At 34.3% G+C, this 17,728-nt stretch overlaps 1 protein-coding gene across 2 annotated transcripts in view; it reads right to left on the bottom strand.

The window, feature by feature from the left end:
* Nucleotides 1-17,728, bottom strand: part of DYNC2H1 (dynein cytoplasmic 2 heavy chain 1) — a 325,256-nt gene that overhangs the window by 298,180 nt on the left and 9,348 nt on the right. For both annotated transcript variants that reach the window (XM_045817992.1, XM_045817993.1), the window contains exons 6-15: nucleotides 16,898-17,130; nucleotides 14,421-14,549; nucleotides 14,205-14,318; nucleotides 13,978-14,089; nucleotides 13,521-13,645; nucleotides 12,497-12,672; nucleotides 10,265-10,460; nucleotides 7,597-7,692; nucleotides 4,649-4,801; nucleotides 185-283 (exon numbers count right to left, since the gene is read on the bottom strand). In XM_045817992.1, coding sequence (XP_045673948.1) covers nucleotides 185-283; nucleotides 4,649-4,801; nucleotides 7,597-7,692; nucleotides 10,265-10,460; nucleotides 12,497-12,672; nucleotides 13,521-13,645; nucleotides 13,978-14,089; nucleotides 14,205-14,318; nucleotides 14,421-14,549; nucleotides 16,898-17,130 — 1,433 coding nt within the window. The remainder of the gene's footprint in view (nucleotides 1-184; nucleotides 284-4,648; nucleotides 4,802-7,596; nucleotides 7,693-10,264; nucleotides 10,461-12,496; nucleotides 12,673-13,520; nucleotides 13,646-13,977; nucleotides 14,090-14,204; nucleotides 14,319-14,420; nucleotides 14,550-16,897; nucleotides 17,131-17,728) is intronic.

Raw genomic sequence — 17,728 nt, 5'->3', positions numbered from 1 at the left:
TTTTTAATGTGAATTCAATGTTATTTTATGGTCTTTATATATAATTCAGTCAAATTCCAGCTTTATGAGGAATTGATTAGTAACGATTTATAAGTAGCCTTTATAAACTTTGTATCAGTTCATATATTCACATTCTGAGACAGTCATGATTTGAAGCACAGACACAACATAAAACATACTCTACCTGTGCTTCTACACTTGCTAGGCCAGTTCTCAGTTCCTGTAATCCATCTTTCCAGCGCTGTTGCTGCCGAAGCAGATCGATATTCATAAGAATTACCACCTATTAAAAATAAGAGCACAATAATCTTCAAGTGTCACCTGAATAGGTAACTTTTCAGTGGAAAAACTGGACTTTCGGTCAAAATGGAGGCTTAGGTAGACTAACTGTGCCTCCTCCCACAACCAAAAGGACAACACTAAAAAAAAAAAAAAAAAAAAAAAACACACACACACACATAACTGACAGAAAATTGAACTGTAAAGAAGTCAGACAACCAAGGAGTTAAAAAAGACACACTCATCCAGACAGGCAGGATGGGGGGAGATGGGCAAAGAGGACGTGCAACAAGGTGGTGGCTGATGGACCCAGGAAGGCAGCAGATGGTGGAGCAGGGCGCACAAAACTGCAGCTGGTCCAGAAGGCAGCAGCTGGCGAACCCAGCAAGGGGGCAACTGGTAGAGCAGGCAGTCCCACATTCACGCTCAGATAAACCGCGAGAAACAACTGGGGAAAGGGATGGTCTGCACAACCCTGGGCCACAGCGCTGGAAAATAAAGCCTCAAACCACTGATTGAAAACAACTCTGGGGGTTAACATTGTAGTGTGAGAAACTCCCAGCCTCACAGGAAAGTTTGTTGGAGATACCCACAGACTCCTAGAACATACACAAACCCACCCACATGGGAATCAGCACCAGAAGGGCCCAATTTGCTTGTGGAAAGTGGGGGAAGTCACTGAAATCCAGCAGAGAGAGAAGCAAGTACCAATGTTCCCTCTCGGACCCCATCCCCACACACAGTGTCACAAACCAGCGACGTGGGTTGCCCTCCCCTGATGAACACCTAAGGCTCCGCCCCTCACTACATAACAGGTGCGTGAAACAAAAAAAAATGGCCCAAATGAACAGATCAAAGCTCCAGAAAAAACACAACTAACCAATGAAGAGATAACCAACCTATCAGATGCACAATTCAGAACACTGGTAACCAAGATACTCACAGAATTGGTTGAAACTGGTCACAAATTAGATGGTAAAATGAGAGCTATGCTAAGTGAAATAAAGAAAAATGTACAGAGAACCAATAGTGATGAAAAGGAAATTGGGACTCAAAACAACGTTGTGGACCAGAAGAAAGAAAGAAACATCCAACCAGAAAAGAATGTAGAAACAAGAATTCAAAAAATGAGGAGAGGCATAGGAACCTCCAGGACATCTTTAAACATCCCAACATCTGCACTGGTGTACCAGAAGGAGAAGAGGAAGAACAAGTGGAAAACTTATTTGAACAAATAACAAAGGAAAACTTCCCCATTCTGGCAAAGGAAACAGACTTCCAGGAAGTCCAGGAAGCTCAGAGAACCCCAAAGAAGTTGGACCCAATGAGGGACACACCAAGGCACATCATAATTACATTGCCCAAGATTAAAATGAAGGAGAGAATCCTAGAAGCAGCAAGAGAAAAGAAGACCCTTACCTACAAAGAATTGCCCATAAGACTGTCAACTGATTTCTCAAAAGAGACCTTATAGGTAAGAAGGTGCTGGAAAGAAGTATTCCAAGTCATGAAAGACAAGGACCTACATTCCAGATTGCTCTATCCAGCAAAGCTCTCATTTAGAATGGAAGGGCAGATAAAGTGCTTCTCAGAAAAGGTCAAGTTAAAGGAGTTCATCATCACCAGGCCCTTATTATATGAAATGTTAAAGGGATTTATCTAAAAAAAAGAAGATAAAAAATATGAACAGTAAAATGACAGCAAACTCACAGTTGTTAACAACCACACCTAAAACAAAAACAAAAGCAAACTAAGCAAACAACTAGAACAGGAAGAGAACCACAGAAATGGAGATCACATTGAGGGATATCAACAGGAGAGTGGAAGTGGAAGAGAGGAGGAAAAGGTACAGAGAATAAGTAGCATAGATGGTAGGTAGAAAATAGACAGGGGGAGGGTAAGAACAGTATAGAAAATGTAGAAGCCAAAAAACTTATATGTACAACCCACAGACATGAACTAAAGTGAGGGAATGTGGGTGGGAGGGGGTGTGCAGGGTGGAGGAGAGTGAAGGGGGAGAAACGGGACAAGTGTAATAGCATAATCACTAAAATATATTTTAAAAAAAGAAAGAAAAACTGGACAGACACCACCTTAATTAACTAAGTGATCGATGTTACCTCAACTGAAAGTATAACAAATAAATACCTAATTAATGCACTGAGAAAGGCAAAAAATCACTTCTGTGGTATTCCTACCAAAACTGCTAACCATAATCTCATCATGAAAAAACCCATATAATCCAAATCTGAAGATATCCTACAAAATAACTAGCAAGTACTCATCCAAAGTTTCAAGATCATGAAAAACAAGGAATGAACAAGGAAAAGGAGACTGCAGAGACTCAACAACAAAATGCAAGGTAGGATCCTAGACTGGATCCTTGGAAAAAAAAAAGACATTGTGGAGAAGTTGTGAAATTCAGAAACAGTTTATTTCCTAGTTTTGTTAACTATACTATAGTTATATAAGTTGTTAACAATAGGGGAAGCTGTGCCCTGGCTGGCGTAGCTCAGTGGATTGAGCGAGGACTGCGAACTGAAGTGTTGCAGGTTCGATTCCCAGTCAGGGCACATGCCTGGGTTGCAGGCCAGGCCCCCAGCAACCGCACATTGATGTTTCTCTCTCTCTCTCTCTCTCTTTCTCCTTCCCTTCCCTCTCTAAAAATAAATAAATAAAATTTTAAAAAAATACTTTATAAAAAAAAGAACTCAAATTAAAAAAAAAACAATAGGGGAAGCTGTGTGTGAAGGTTACTGTATTATTCGGACTATAAGACCAACTTTTTCCCCAAATTTGGGAGGAAAGTGGGTGCGTCTTATAGTCTGAATGTAGCTTACCTGGCTCTCTGTGGTGAGCAGGGCAGCAGTGGTAGAGCAGGGTCACAGGTTATTAAATATCTTACCACATTTTTCACTTCACAATTTTTTTTTCTATTTTCCTCCTCTAAAACCTAGGTGCATGTTATGGTCCAGTGTGTCTTATAGTCCTAAAAGTATGGTAAGTATAAACACTGTTCTGTTTTTGCAACTTTAAGTCTCAAATTATTTCCAAATAAGAAGTTATTTTAAATTGCATCCTAAATATTTTTAAAAATACTATTCATAGCTCTTTAATTTTATTTCTGAACAAAAGAGATAAATCCCTAGACAAATACAATCTTCCAAAAATGAAGCAGGAAGAATCAGAAAATCCGAATAGACAGATTACAACTAGTGAAATACATTAAAAAGGTCATACACCATGATCAAGTGGGATTCATTCCAGGGATGCCAGGTTGGTACAATATCCACAAATCCATCAGTGTGATACACCACACAAATGAAATGAAGGATAAAAACCACATGATCATATCAATAAATGCAGAAAAAGCATTTGATTAAATCCAGCATCCATTTATGATAAAAATTCTCAGCAAAGTGGGAATATAGGGAACATACGTCATCATAATAAAGGCCATATATGATAAACCCACAGCCAGCATCATACTCAATGGGCAAAAACTGTGAAGTGTTTTCCATAAGACCAGGAACAGGACAAGAATGTCTGCTTTCACACTTATTCACCACTCTTATTTCATAGTACCACAAGTCCCAACCATAGCAAACAGACAAGAAGAAATAAAAGGCACCTAGACTGGAAAGGAGTAAGTAAAACTGCCATTATTTGCAAATGCCATGATACTGCATGAGTATATAGGGAACCATAAGATTACGCAACAACTACTAGAACTGATAAATAAATTCAATAAAGTGGCTGAATACAAGTAAATATCCAGAAATCAGTTGCATTTTTATATGCCAATAATGAACTGTCAGATAATGAAACTAAGAAAACAACCCCATTCAAAACTGCTTCAAAAAAAATCTAGGAATAAATTTAACCAAGAATATAACAGACTAGTACCCAGAAAACTGTAACATAATGAAGAAAAAAAACAAAAAAGACACAAATAAGTGGAAGTATATACCATGTCCATGGATAGAAAGAATTAACATTAAAATGCCCATACTAACTAAAGCCATCTATAGATTCACCGCAATTCCTACTTAGATACCAACAGTGTGTTTCATAGACATATAGCTGTCGTGGGGGTGGGGATGCTGGGGGCTAAGTATAGCAGTGGAGGAATTGAGAAAAAAGAGAAAAAACTCATGGAGAGAGACAACAGCATGGTGACTGCCAGGGGAATGGGGGAGTTGGAGGCAGATATGGGGGGCATAAATGGTGATGGAAGGAGACTGGTTGGGGTGGTGGACACACAATACAGTGCACAGAAGATGTGTGGTAAAACTGTGTACCTAAAACCTATATAATTTTGCTAGCCAGTCACCCCAATAAATTAAATTTTAAAAAGTATAAAGTATACCTTTTCACAAAATGTAGTGTGCCATTTTCTCAGTTTCCTATTTTCAGTGGCAAGTCGTTCAGCAGCATTTTGGAGTTTTTGAATGTAGCCTTCCAATTCTTTAGGATTATCCCAAGTAATTTGTGACTTTTCCCCACTTCCTGCTTTTGAATTCTAAGGTACAACAAAATGACATTAAGTACTTAAATGACTTTTTTCCAAAAAATTCAACATTAAAATTCAACGTGTAAAATTCAAATTACACCACAAGTCTAATTATTCCTAACAACAACCTACAATAAAAAGAGCATATCATAATTTTTCCATTTTATATATGAGAAGGCAATCGGGTCAACACTGAGCAGCCCCATTCCTCCCAGGTTCTCCCTCTTACAAGTAAAAAACCCCATATATAACACAATAAAGAAGCACAGGAAAAGTGAAAGGTGGAAATTAGAAGACAGTCAACAAACCTTGGAAGTGGAGGAACAAGACACCTAGGTTTCTTTATTGCCTCCCAAATCCCCAGGAAAGGACACTGGAGGAGCCTGCAACCTGGAACTACCCATAGGGACAGACACATAAAATTCCAGAAAATGCCTATGTCTTTTAGCTCAAGGACCAAGAAAACAATGGCCTCATAGAAAATCTTCTTAGCAATACCCAACCTACTCCAGCCAACACGAATGGAACACCCACCCTCTCCCCAATTTCAGGAGGCCAAGTGAAGAGCTGAACTTCCATCCCCTGCTTGGCAAAAGCAGGCAGTACTCTAATTCCCCTGCCAAGATAATGTCCACAGGGCTGAACTATCCTACTTCTCATGAGTTTCTCAAGTCATATTTGAAACAAAAATTTCATAACACCATCTGATATGGTGTTCTACATATGTAGAGGAAATATTTAAGACAAATATGTAGGAGTGGAGAGGATAAAGAGACATAAAAAAAAGCAAGGTTTCTATGCTTCACTTGAAGTAAGGGTAAGGCAGGACAAATTTCTGGAATATAGTAGACACTCAATAAAGAGCTGATGAATAAATGTAACTAAACAATTATATAATAAATTCAGTAAAATACTCTGTGAATCAGTTCAAAAGCATTTATTGATAATTATTACACACAACTTAATGTTAGATTGCTTGAGGGCATGAAAATAGAGTCCCTCCAATTTTCTACAACATAGTGAGTGGCCAGAGAATTATAACGAACCTGAGTGTTCTCTCTCCTCCTATCTCAGTTTTTTATCCACTACTGAGTCTCATTTAACATATGTTACATATAATTATTTAGTTCTTACTACCCAATTTCTTAAAATAAGTTTTCTCTTCAGAAATATCAAGATATTATTTTGAATACATTTATTAGAAAAGAAAAAGTTCTAAAAGCTTACAAATATAATTTATATATTAGATGAAAAGGTCAAAATAATCAAATATGATCCCATTTTCAAAAAGTATACTTGTAAATATACATAGAAAACAAAGTTTAAATGGATACATACCAGACTATTAAAAATGACCATATCTTGGTGGTATGATTATAAGACGATTTATTTCTTTTTTTGTTTACCTGTATTTTTTAAGTTTTTCCATTATAAACTTGTATTGAGCTTTGGCAATGGGAAAAATGTTTTTTATAATATCTATCTTTTACAGGTTTTATAAAACCTTATATGTAGATTTCATGTAGATTTATGTAACTTCTAGTTAATTTTAAGCCTGTGTACTAGCATGCAGAAAAGAGTTAACACAGCAAGTCTGATTGTTATCCCTTAACCTACTTAAAAGATCAGCCCTTAACAGGCATCTGAGAAGTAGGACTTTGGGAGGGTTCCCACCACACTAAACAATATGGCTTATGCTGAACACTGATTTTCTTCTGGTAACCTGGAATTTTGGTACATACTAGGCTGAAGATTTCTGCATGACCAGCCTCCAATAAAGCCAGGGCACTAAGTTGCTAATCACCTGTCCCAGTAAGACAACGGCTCACAGTGTTACAACCTGTTGCTGGGAGAACTGATCATCCCCTGTGTGACTCTACTGGGAGAGGACTCTTAAAAGCTCCACCTGGTTTCCCCAGGTCTTCCCCCCTATACCTTTCCTCTAGCTGATTTCTTTTGCATCCTCTCACTGAAATAAGTTACTGCTGTGAGTACAACTTAACCTTGGTCGGTCCTGTGAGTCCCCTACCAAATCGCAGGACCTGGGGGTAGTCTGTCTTGAGGATCATTGGCATAACTAGTTCTCTACTTCAAATAGGAGAAGAATAAAAGGATATATTCCTCTTCTATATAATTTTTCAAATATTTCATGTTTATGAAGACTAAAAATGTGGATTTCAAAAAGTTAGCAGTCACATAATAATGTGTACATTTAAAACTGTTGTGGGTTTTCCTAATTTCCTATGTGTTAACATTTCTATAGGCACAGATAAAGAGCAATAAACCTTAAATTACTGTATTTGTTACTGGTTCATAAAAGCTCATTTATGATTAAAGATGTTAACCATTTGTCATGTACTGCAAACTCAATACCATGTTTCTTGTTATCATTTTACTGTGGTGTTTTATTTGTTGGTTATACAAAGGTTCTGTATGAAAATATAATCATGTTCTCCTTTTAAATAAATAAATAAAATCAGGAGATGATGGAAAAGCACTAGTCCTGTGTATAAGGATCATGTCATACTTCAGTGAATAAGTAAGTATAATGGCACACAAATTGTATACTATACATACTATTTCAATTGATCAAAATCAGCACTAAAATATGTGAAAATTATAACTGTGTAAACCCACTGTTGGAAAAAAATGTTACTTGTTAAAAGTGAAAGAAGTCATTTGGGGAGCAAAATAAAGCCTTAGATCAATGGCGATATTGAGCTGAAGTATACACTAAAAAAGTAAGAAATAAAAAACATTTCACATGTAAAAACCAATTACAATAACATGAAAAGTCCATTTACCTTAATTATTTGTTCAAATGCTAAGGCAGATTGTAACATCATTGGTCTCTGACTTTGAATCATTTGTTGATCAATAGAATTGTAAAAATGTGCCACCTACAAAGTAAAAGTCCAATTAGCAAAAATCAATAACAAATAGCATACCTAATTATTTATTTTTCTTCATTTTTAGTTGTCTGGATGGAAATAATAACTTGTCAATTCTAAGATTTAACAAAAAATAGTTTTTTCTTCTCTATTATAGTATTTATGTATTATTATATACAATCAACAAATATGTTTTGAGTTCCTATAATTTGCCATGTCCCGGGGGGACAATTAAACAAAGATTATAAAAATCTAGTCCCTGAACTCAAGAAGTACAGTCTCATAGGGAACATAGAGGAAACCAGTAAAGTATGCAAAGTGCTAAAATAACAGAACTCTTATCCTTGCAACTCTCCCAACCTGCCCCCTTCCCTTTTCATTATATAACACAATGATTTACCCATTTCTCAGACCAAAAAAAAACTTTGCATTGCCCTTACTCATCTCTCACATCCAATATTAGTGAAGTCTATTAACTATACTAATATAGTCAATATCAAAATATATATTGAATCCAACCATTTCACCCTCCTCCATGAATTCCATCCCAATCCAAGCACCCTCATCTCTTGGCAAAACCAGTGCAGCAGTCTCCTAACTGCTCCCTGTGTTTCTTTGGATCAGGGCCTCCTATTATCCATGCAAACCCTTCAAAGCAACCAGAGCAATCCTTTCTTAAACATAAATCATATACCTTTTGCTTACACAAAACCTCCCAAATGAATTCCAAATACATTTGTGAATGAAATCCAAAATCTGGAAAACTAGAAGCAACAGAACATATACTATTACAACAATCTGGCAATACTGCTATCTATCCAACATTCTACTTCACACCCCCTGCTCTAGCTAAATATCTGCTCATAAGTGAAGGTACATATAAATAGTTTTTCCCAGTTGTTTTTCCAGAGGTCAATACAAATAGTATATAATCATTCATCCATCTTCTAAGCTCCTATTGTGTTCAGCTAAATACTCAGGATACAAACATGAGCAAGACTCTCTGCTTTTGAATATGTAGTCCCTCTCTGTGAAATGATCACCTGAAACTGCAACCCCCATGCTCTTAATACAGCATATGTATACTCTTCCAGACTCACATCAAACACCATTCCTTCGTAAAGATTTATCTGATACTCCCTCTACTCCTATCCAGGAAAATAACCGAAAGTTACCACCTCTATGCTCTCTCAGGACATTCTGAACATCTATAATATAGTACTCATAATATATTAAATATCGTATCTATACAGTCACGTATCTGCCATGTCTCTATGAACTACAATGGAATAAATATGGGCTATGGAGTCATAGAGACATGGTATAAAATCTCAGCTTCACAACTTGCTAGTTGTGTGGCACTAGGAAAACTGTGTTACAAATCTGATCCCTCATAAGACTAGTGAGGAATTTAACATAAATAAGGTATCTACCAGAAGGTTTCATATTTAATGAGAATTCAGTGTTTAGTTTGCTCTCTCCCACTAGACCAGTGGTTCTCAACGATGGCTAATTTGCACCCAAGGTGACATTTGGCAATGTTTAGAGATATTTTTGATGTTAGAACTAGGCACGTGCTACCGGCCAGAGACACTGCTAAAAACATCCTACAATATACAAGACATCCCCACAAAAAAGAATTGGTACAAAATGTCAAAAGTTGAGAAACTCTGCACCAGAGCATGATAGCAATATATTCATTTTTATATTCTCACTACACTGTGACTGGTAGTACAGGTCCTCAATGACTCTGCTGAATGAAAAAATAAGCGAAACATCATAGTGTCATTCTATCAGCCTAAAACAAGACCCTGTTCCTGCCCTCTAAGTTCTAATAATCAAGTGAGAGAAAAAAAATTTACAAAAAGAATGATTTGCACATTACACACAGAATAAGCAACAAACAACTAAAAGAAGTCACAACAAAGAAAGTGAATTTTGAGTTGAGAATTAAAGGAAGACTGTGTATTTTCTAATCAGAAGGAACAGATATCAGTACATGGAGACACATTCAAACAGCCACAGGGTGCAATATGGGAGGAAGAGTATAGGCGGTTAAGGTCACAACCAGTAAGGACAGTCAGTGCAAAATTAAGAAGTGCCTTGTACACTGTACCAAGGAGATAAAATGAGGTGATAATAGTTGGTTTTAAACAGGTAAATGATACGATGGCAATGTGCTGAACAAGTAGACTGAGGAAATGACCAAGAAAAGAGACCAGTCCATCCACCTGGCAATTCTCTAAGAATATGCCCCTCCAAGGCAGACAGAGGACTCCCTCTAATAAGAAGGTCCTGTAACACCCATGCAAGTAACATAAAAGAAAGATGAAAAACACAGAATGTTCAATTTCTCTAAAGGCTTTTAAAATGAAAAGCAATAATAATACTTTAAATTATTAAATGCCTATATAGTTTACAAAGCAAATTTTGTAATGAGATCATTTAGCGAATCAATTTCATAAGAGTTAATAGTATCATTCTATTAGCCTAAAACAACCAAAAGTAGAAAACAAAGCTCTTAAAATATCCCATGCAATGAACTCAGAATAGCCATGTTGTCAAATATATAATTTCATACTTGTTTAAGAATAATTGCTTGCTTGCAGAATTTCTGTGCAATGTTTGCAACTTGCTGTATTTTTGCAGGAATAACAAAGCCAAGGGCAGAAAGCTGACGAACTTCTCTCAGAAGAATCACCAACCGATCTGAATAATGCACTTTGAATGATCCATCATTAGGATCCAATTCCATAATTCTACTATTAGCCTCAATGCTACAAAACAAATTGAATAACTTTAAGTTTTATGTTCTCACTCTTCTGATAAAAAAATAGTTTTTACAACTATAAAAACTATTCTGTAAATATATTCATATTTATAAGCATATATAAATATGTTTATATTCTATAAATATAAAGTTAATACAAAAAAATTTTAATTATAGTTTTCAAATGGATCTTTTTCATATAGTATATCACAATTCAGGTCTTGACAATACACCTGCAATATCTAAACTATAACATTAATATTTCAACCAAGCAGTTGTGAAGCCAGAAAAATCAATCTCTCAACCATCAACTGAAACTCAAAAAAGACATTATATTCACCAAAAAGAGAAAAGGTTTTGACTCATTTTCTAAAACATATTATTTTTACTCCTACTAATTGCTTCTTTAATACTTTTATTAAAAGGACAATGATAAGAACATCAAAATGGTAGGAACAGAGATAGTCAAAAGTTTGATTCTCTAATCTTTGTTTCATTATCTAAGGCTTATCCTTTTATGTGTCTTGTAAAGGCTACAATTTCAAATTTTACATTGGGGCACTCAAGTCCACATGAATTGTAAAAATTAAGTTGAGGTAATTAAGCATAAAGTACTATGTTTTCACAATCTTTCTTTCAGGATCAGGTTTATATAATGTTCATTCTTTTAAATCACTTCCACAAGAGAATTTGCAGGTCTTAGAAAGCAGGATACTAAAAATCAAAGAACAAATACATTCAGTTTATTTAATAACACATAAAACAAGGCATACTTTAAAATGCATTAAAATAATGATTTAGCTTAAATTTTCCTCTTATGAACATAAACAGCCTGTCAGAAAATTATTACAGTGATCCTTTTTGCTTTTATTTGAACCTTATCTTCAAAATTAGCTTCTACAGACCATCATAACCTAAAATATGTTCCAGAACACACTGACTCTATAGGATAATAATGTTTTACAAAAAAAAGAAAGAAAATAAAAAGAAAAAAGAAGGTGAGAGACAGGGTATTTCATTGTCAGCTGTGAAACAAACACCAGGCTGAACAAAGTTCAACAGGCTCTTTACCGCACGCAGCTTAGTCCTTAGGTGCACAGCAGATCTCCACCAGAGCTAGAGTGATGACAATGTGTCTATATTCCAAAATTAGTTGACTAAAAAATTCTTATTTTTTTTAATTGTAGCCTGGAGCATCTCTCCTATTTTAGGTTCAGGATAGAAAGGGAGAGAGTTAAATGGCGTGAGGTTATAACCATTATGCTCTACACTCTCTGGTTCTTACATTCTTCCTGCACAACCAAAATGCAAGATAAAGGGAAAACAATTATTATTCAATTTAAGAAGTTACCACTTTTGGCCTCTGCATCAATATAGGGAAAATAAACAGAATTTCATATTATAGAAAAGTTACTTTTAAAAAGTAACAAGTTCCTAAAAACTAAAATATGACAAGTCTTTAAAAATGCAGACAATAATATGCTGGGAAAGTATACCAGAACAAAAAAACAATGGTTTTTCTAGACCATCCATTGTAAATACCCATTAGAATAATTAGGTTGACCAATTAAATTACATTCAATGTAGCTCAATATTTACCAAACCCTTAGGAACTATGTTGGCACCATAAGGAAATACTCTCTATCCCAAAGAGTTTAAAATTAATGAAATGTTACAATTTACATTGTGTGTATGTGTGTATATGCATGTGCATATACAATATTAATGTAAAAAGGCAGAAAAACATATATATATGAATACAAATAACAAAAAATCATAGAGCAGGGAAACTCCAAAATGGGAATCTGCTGTTTCGAGGAATAGACCTGAGAAAGAAGGGGAAAGCAGTCGACCAACCATATCATCGAATTGCCAACCTTAAAGACTTAAAAGCTGATAAACAAAAACTAACAAAATAATTAAAGGAGCAGCAGTAAGTTTGAAGAAAGAGAACAGAGATGATTAATTCCATCTTGCCATGTGGATTAATAACACAAAGAAGATTCTTGTGTAGATTTTCCTGTTTAGTATGTTTAAACTTACCACAAACCAGATCTAGAATCAGATAAACCGGACTGAATATCCCTGGACCAATCATCAAATTGTTCTTGTTCATAGAGTTTAAACTGGTCTAAGAGATCTTCAGCACTTCGATGGAAAGAGCGAAATCCTGACAAGTCAGGCAAAAGGGCCTCTGCTATCTTGATGGTATCATCCACCTTAATAAGCCAAATTACAAAAAAAATGATTATTTAAAATCTAACAAAATTAGCATAAAATAAGCCACTTCTCTGATCTGTGATTCAGGAATTATTTTCCCACTTATCTCTAAACAGTACAATGGAATATTTTCCAGTGAATACAATAATATCAACCTCAGTTTGCTTCTAAATTATACAACTTCAGGATAGCAAAACATAGTGGGTAATGCATACAAGGCATAATCTGAAAGGTAAGATAAGGGAAATTCAGGTATGCCTCCAAGAATTCAGCAATACTCCCAAACATGCTAAACAGCAATTTAGGCTCTTTGCTACATGCTCTGGTTAATATCTTAAACAATAGTTAGGCCAACATAAAAGGGCAATTTAAAGGAAAGAAATTCCTTTGCTTCATAACTTTACAAAGAACACTGTAGACACCCTGGAAAGCTGATGTACAAAATTAAGCAGCAGACGATTCCAGAAAATAAAACATCCAAAATACAAACTTTGGTAAGTAGAAATCTTAAACATGCTGGCCTTTATAATACTCTGTATCTATCTGTGCAGTGTAAAGGATGCTTTTCTCTTCAATATTTTTTAAGAAGACAATTACCTGTAACAATTGCAATTGGAATGACAAATTATTCGATAATTATCTCTATACAAGGAAGGAGAAGAACCATTACAATCTACTCTGCACACTTTCTCAGAATTCTACATTTCATTCACATAAAATTAAATGGATATGCCAAGGAAAACAGAAAATGCTTTTTTAATATTTTCACTACAGGTCTAGAGTGACTTCTACATTAATTTAGCACATTTTACAATTTTTATTCTTCAACTTTTATTAAAATGAATACCTTCAGTTCCAACTGGCGAACCCAAACTATATTATTGACAACTTCTGAAAGGTTTTTGCCAGAAAGTGGTCCAGATGCATCACCAGGGATTCCTCGACACCGATTCTCAAAGTCTAATCGAAAATCTATAAAATTTAATGCAAATAAATGATAACACTTCATCAAAGATTTCCTAAATGTCCTCCACGTTCCAAGAACTATGTCAAATGTTGTAAACAGAAAAATAGTAAGAGTTATTCTCTTACTCTCAGGGACCTTGTCATATCAAATGAGACAGAGAAAAGAATATAGGTTAATTTTTCAAAAATGTGTCATTTGTAACAGAAATAATAAATTAACCTTCAGCAAATACAGGCCATAAATATATTCTTAATTCTAAAGGGTATACAAAAAAGAAAAAAGTACTCTACAAAAATATTTTCTCAAGCAAATGCTATAATCTCTGAAAAACTTTTACCTTTAATTGAGTCCACAAGCCTTGCCAGTAAAGTTTCTCTTTCTAACATCAATTCTTTGCTTATAATCGGACGCTTCACCAACTCTTTATATTTCAGAAATGCTTGAAGAAGCTAGTATAAAATAAAATAAGTATATATTTATCCTAAGTGAATTGACTTGGCAAATACTTACATATCTCCTAAAGTAGTTTAAAAATATTAAAAGTAAAATACTTCAGGATTTTACCTGCTGAGGACTATCTTGAATTTCTGAAATATAATTTTTCAATTTTCCTGCTATTTTTTGTTCCGCAGGAGCAATAATTTTTTCATATTGTGACACTGCAGCTTTCCATAAAGGCTAAAAACATTTTGATATTGTTAGACTTTAATATTTTTTAAATCTTCCTTTAGATATAACAACACAAACAGAAAATTATATTTAGAAACATATATATTCAACCTCAGTATATGGATTGTATTGCACCGGATTCAGGCCAGTGAAAGGTTCAAATACTCGAGCCAGGATTTTCTCTTCACTAGCAGGTAAAAAATAGAGAATCTTCTCATGAATTGTTCTAACAGCCAAGACCTAAAACATAAAATATTAAAACAACAAATTCATTTACATTAATAAATCTCCACAAATAAGTCTAAAACCTAAATACAATGGACAAGAATTTTTTACCTAGGTTCTCTGATGAACAATGAAACCGAAACTGTAATTTTGAGAATTACTACTCATCAATATTCAAAGTTATACATACTACATCAACACATCAATCAGTGTGCTCAAATCTAGTGAAAATATATAAAATCTAAATATTTTAATCCTCACCCAAGAGTATGTTTACTAATTTTTTATTTTTTATTTTTAATCTTCATCTAAGGATATGTTTATACTGAATTTAGAGAAGAAGCGAGATAGAGAGAAACATCAATTGGTTGCCTTCCATATGCACCCTGACCAGGGATCAAACCCATAACTCAGGTATATGCCCTGACCAGGGATCGAACCTGTAACCTTTTGGTGCACAGGAAAACACTACAACCAACTGAGCAACCCTGCCAGGGCTGAAATCTAAATATTTTTAAAACTACACTTAAAGTTCATTTAAGTTTTAGCTTCTCTCCTCCTTAACATAGTATCTCTGATATTCACTATTACACATTAAATTGCAATTCTGATAATGAAACATTAACAACTCTATTATGTATAATTTACAAATAGCGAGAAAACAAATTATTGTATTTTGTGTTTAAAATTTCCACCAACAATCAAAAGGTGATCAAAAGGTTAAGCAGAAACACTATAATCTTCCATTTGAGTCAAAAATATCAGTACAAACTCATGATTTATTTTTTATTGCTAAAAACAAAACACCAGTCCATAAATCCTAACTACTAAAAAGGCCTAAAAGCATTGATAACTAAGCAAAATTGAATACTTCCTCAACCAAATTTTTGTTGCTAAATACCATTTTCCTCTAAGAAGAACCAGGTTCTTTAGAAAAATGACTAATTCCAGGTATGAGGCAGAAAATGCAAAAGAGGGGCTGGTACATTCTGGGGGGCTTGAAAGTAAGAAAACTATCAAAGAAATACTGGATTTACTTCAAAATGATGTAAGAGCCAACTTACAGGAGGCACTCGTTGCCCAAACTTGAAACAATTTAAATAAAATAATAATAACTACAATGCATGGAAATACATAAAATACAACAACTCATGGGTTCATAATAATACTACTGAAAAACATTTCATCAATTGCCTATGGAACTTACTATGATACTAACTTATTAATTCATTGTTCTAAAAAGTGATAAATAAAAGAAAAGAAGTAATTGTCTACACTGTTAATCCTATACAGTCTTTATTTCAAGGTAAGTAATAAATTGATAAGGGAAAGTTCTTCCATCATCAGTAACAAATGTAGAAAGAAAAGAATTAGAAAATCGGCATTTTATATCTCATCATGGTCATTAATGGCTGCTAAAATCATTAAGAAAAAATTGATGGAGAGCATAATAACAGTTGGATCAGGCTAAACATACCTAAACCCACATATCAAAACTAAAATTGGAAAGAATCTATGAGGCAGCTGAGACAATCAGAAAAAAATGAACATTGGTTAGATATAAAATAATATTAAGAAATTATTATAATTTTGTTGGATGTTATGATGATATTATGGTTATGTTTTAAGGGTGAAAGTATATGATTTCTTGAATTGGCTCTGAAAACACTCCAGCAAAGAAAAAAAAGGAAGGAAAGGTAAGAGATAGAACAAGAACTGAATAATGTCAAAAACTGTTGAAAATAGGTAATAGATACATTGGCATTCATTACACTACTTTACTTTTAAGTATGTTTAAACTTTTTCATGATAAAAAGGTTTTAAAAATTCCCAAATAACTGATTCCCATAAGCAGAAAAGGAAAAAGTCAGCTTTGCAATCTTTGCATGTTCTTATTTTCTCTGTCCCTTCAAGCTATATAAGTCCTACATGGAAACTTGTAACTTATGAAAATTAAGCAGCTGTTTCAAGTATTTCCATTAAATACCCCCTAAAAAGCTGTCCTCCTTAAAAACAATTTTGGTCACCAAGAGAATGTTTGGTAGCTTCAATATATGGACAAGTGGATTATCCTTTCTAGAACAAAGAACACAACAGAAGTTCACAACTAACAAGCTGACCAGTCATGTATCGAAGACAAAGAAAGGGGGTGGAAGCCAGCACTCAGTGAACACCATTCTGCACCTGGCTGCACCAGATGACTGTCATACACTACTTCACGTAAACTTTCACTGTTATTCTCTCCCAAAAATATGAATAGTTCCTATCAGATGTGCAGTGCTTTTTAATTAAAAAATACATTCATTAACAAATGAGGACATACTTCACACTTGAAGACAAAGAGCCAAATAATCAAATAATACCTCTTCAAGGCGTTTGCCAAATTTTTCAATTGTTTCAGGGATATATTTTTCATTTTTCCATGGATGAGGAACATAACGCTGCCACACCTGACCTGTTAGATGACTGCAGGCAATCACCCACTGTTCACAAATTGAAATACCAGCTTTTAGATTTTCTTTCACAACATGATAAGGATCTTCCCAAAGGTTCAAAGTTCCCAACTTTTTCTGAACAAACCTTCCAAATGAACCACCTAATAAAACAGAAAGCAAACTTTTTAATGAAAATGTCTTTTTACAAAAACTACAGAATACATGCTTATGATAAAATTAATGTACAAATTATCAAACTAAGGTTCTGTGAAATACCACATGCACGCCCTTAGACTAGGACTGTTAATATTTTTCAAAAAACAGAAGTATTTTTGCATGTTACAATAGATCAATACATCTTTAAAGTACAGAAATATATATATACATTTTTTTAAAGGCTAGGAGCCTACTGTATGGATGTAGCATTAAATAACCAATTCTCAACTGCTATTTGTTACAAATAACACTGCAATCAATATCCTTATTCATACACCTTATGTACTTGTCTAATATTTCCTTAGGATAATAACAAGAAGGACACTTTCTGAGTCAAAAGTATTTGCACTTTTAATATTGACTTACAAGTCAATATATTAAAGAACTTTTCGGTTCATTACAAAATAAATTCAAAATTAATACATGCACAGGGATTAAAAATCTATGTAAATTTAGCTGTATTAATGGTCCAAGAATTTGATACATGATTTAAAGTAACCAACTATGTACACATATCTATTTAAATAATTCTATAAGAACGGC

The sequence above is a fragment of the Phyllostomus hastatus genome, unplaced genomic scaffold, assembly GCF_019186645.2.
Source record: "Phyllostomus hastatus isolate PE091 unplaced genomic scaffold, TTU_PhHast_1.1 phas_scaffold_317, whole genome shotgun sequence".
NCBI classification, from domain to species: Eukaryota; Metazoa; Chordata; class Mammalia; order Chiroptera; family Phyllostomidae; genus Phyllostomus; species Phyllostomus hastatus.
Note: the sequence above shows the minus strand (reverse complement) of the source record. Positions and strands in the feature narration are given on the sequence as shown.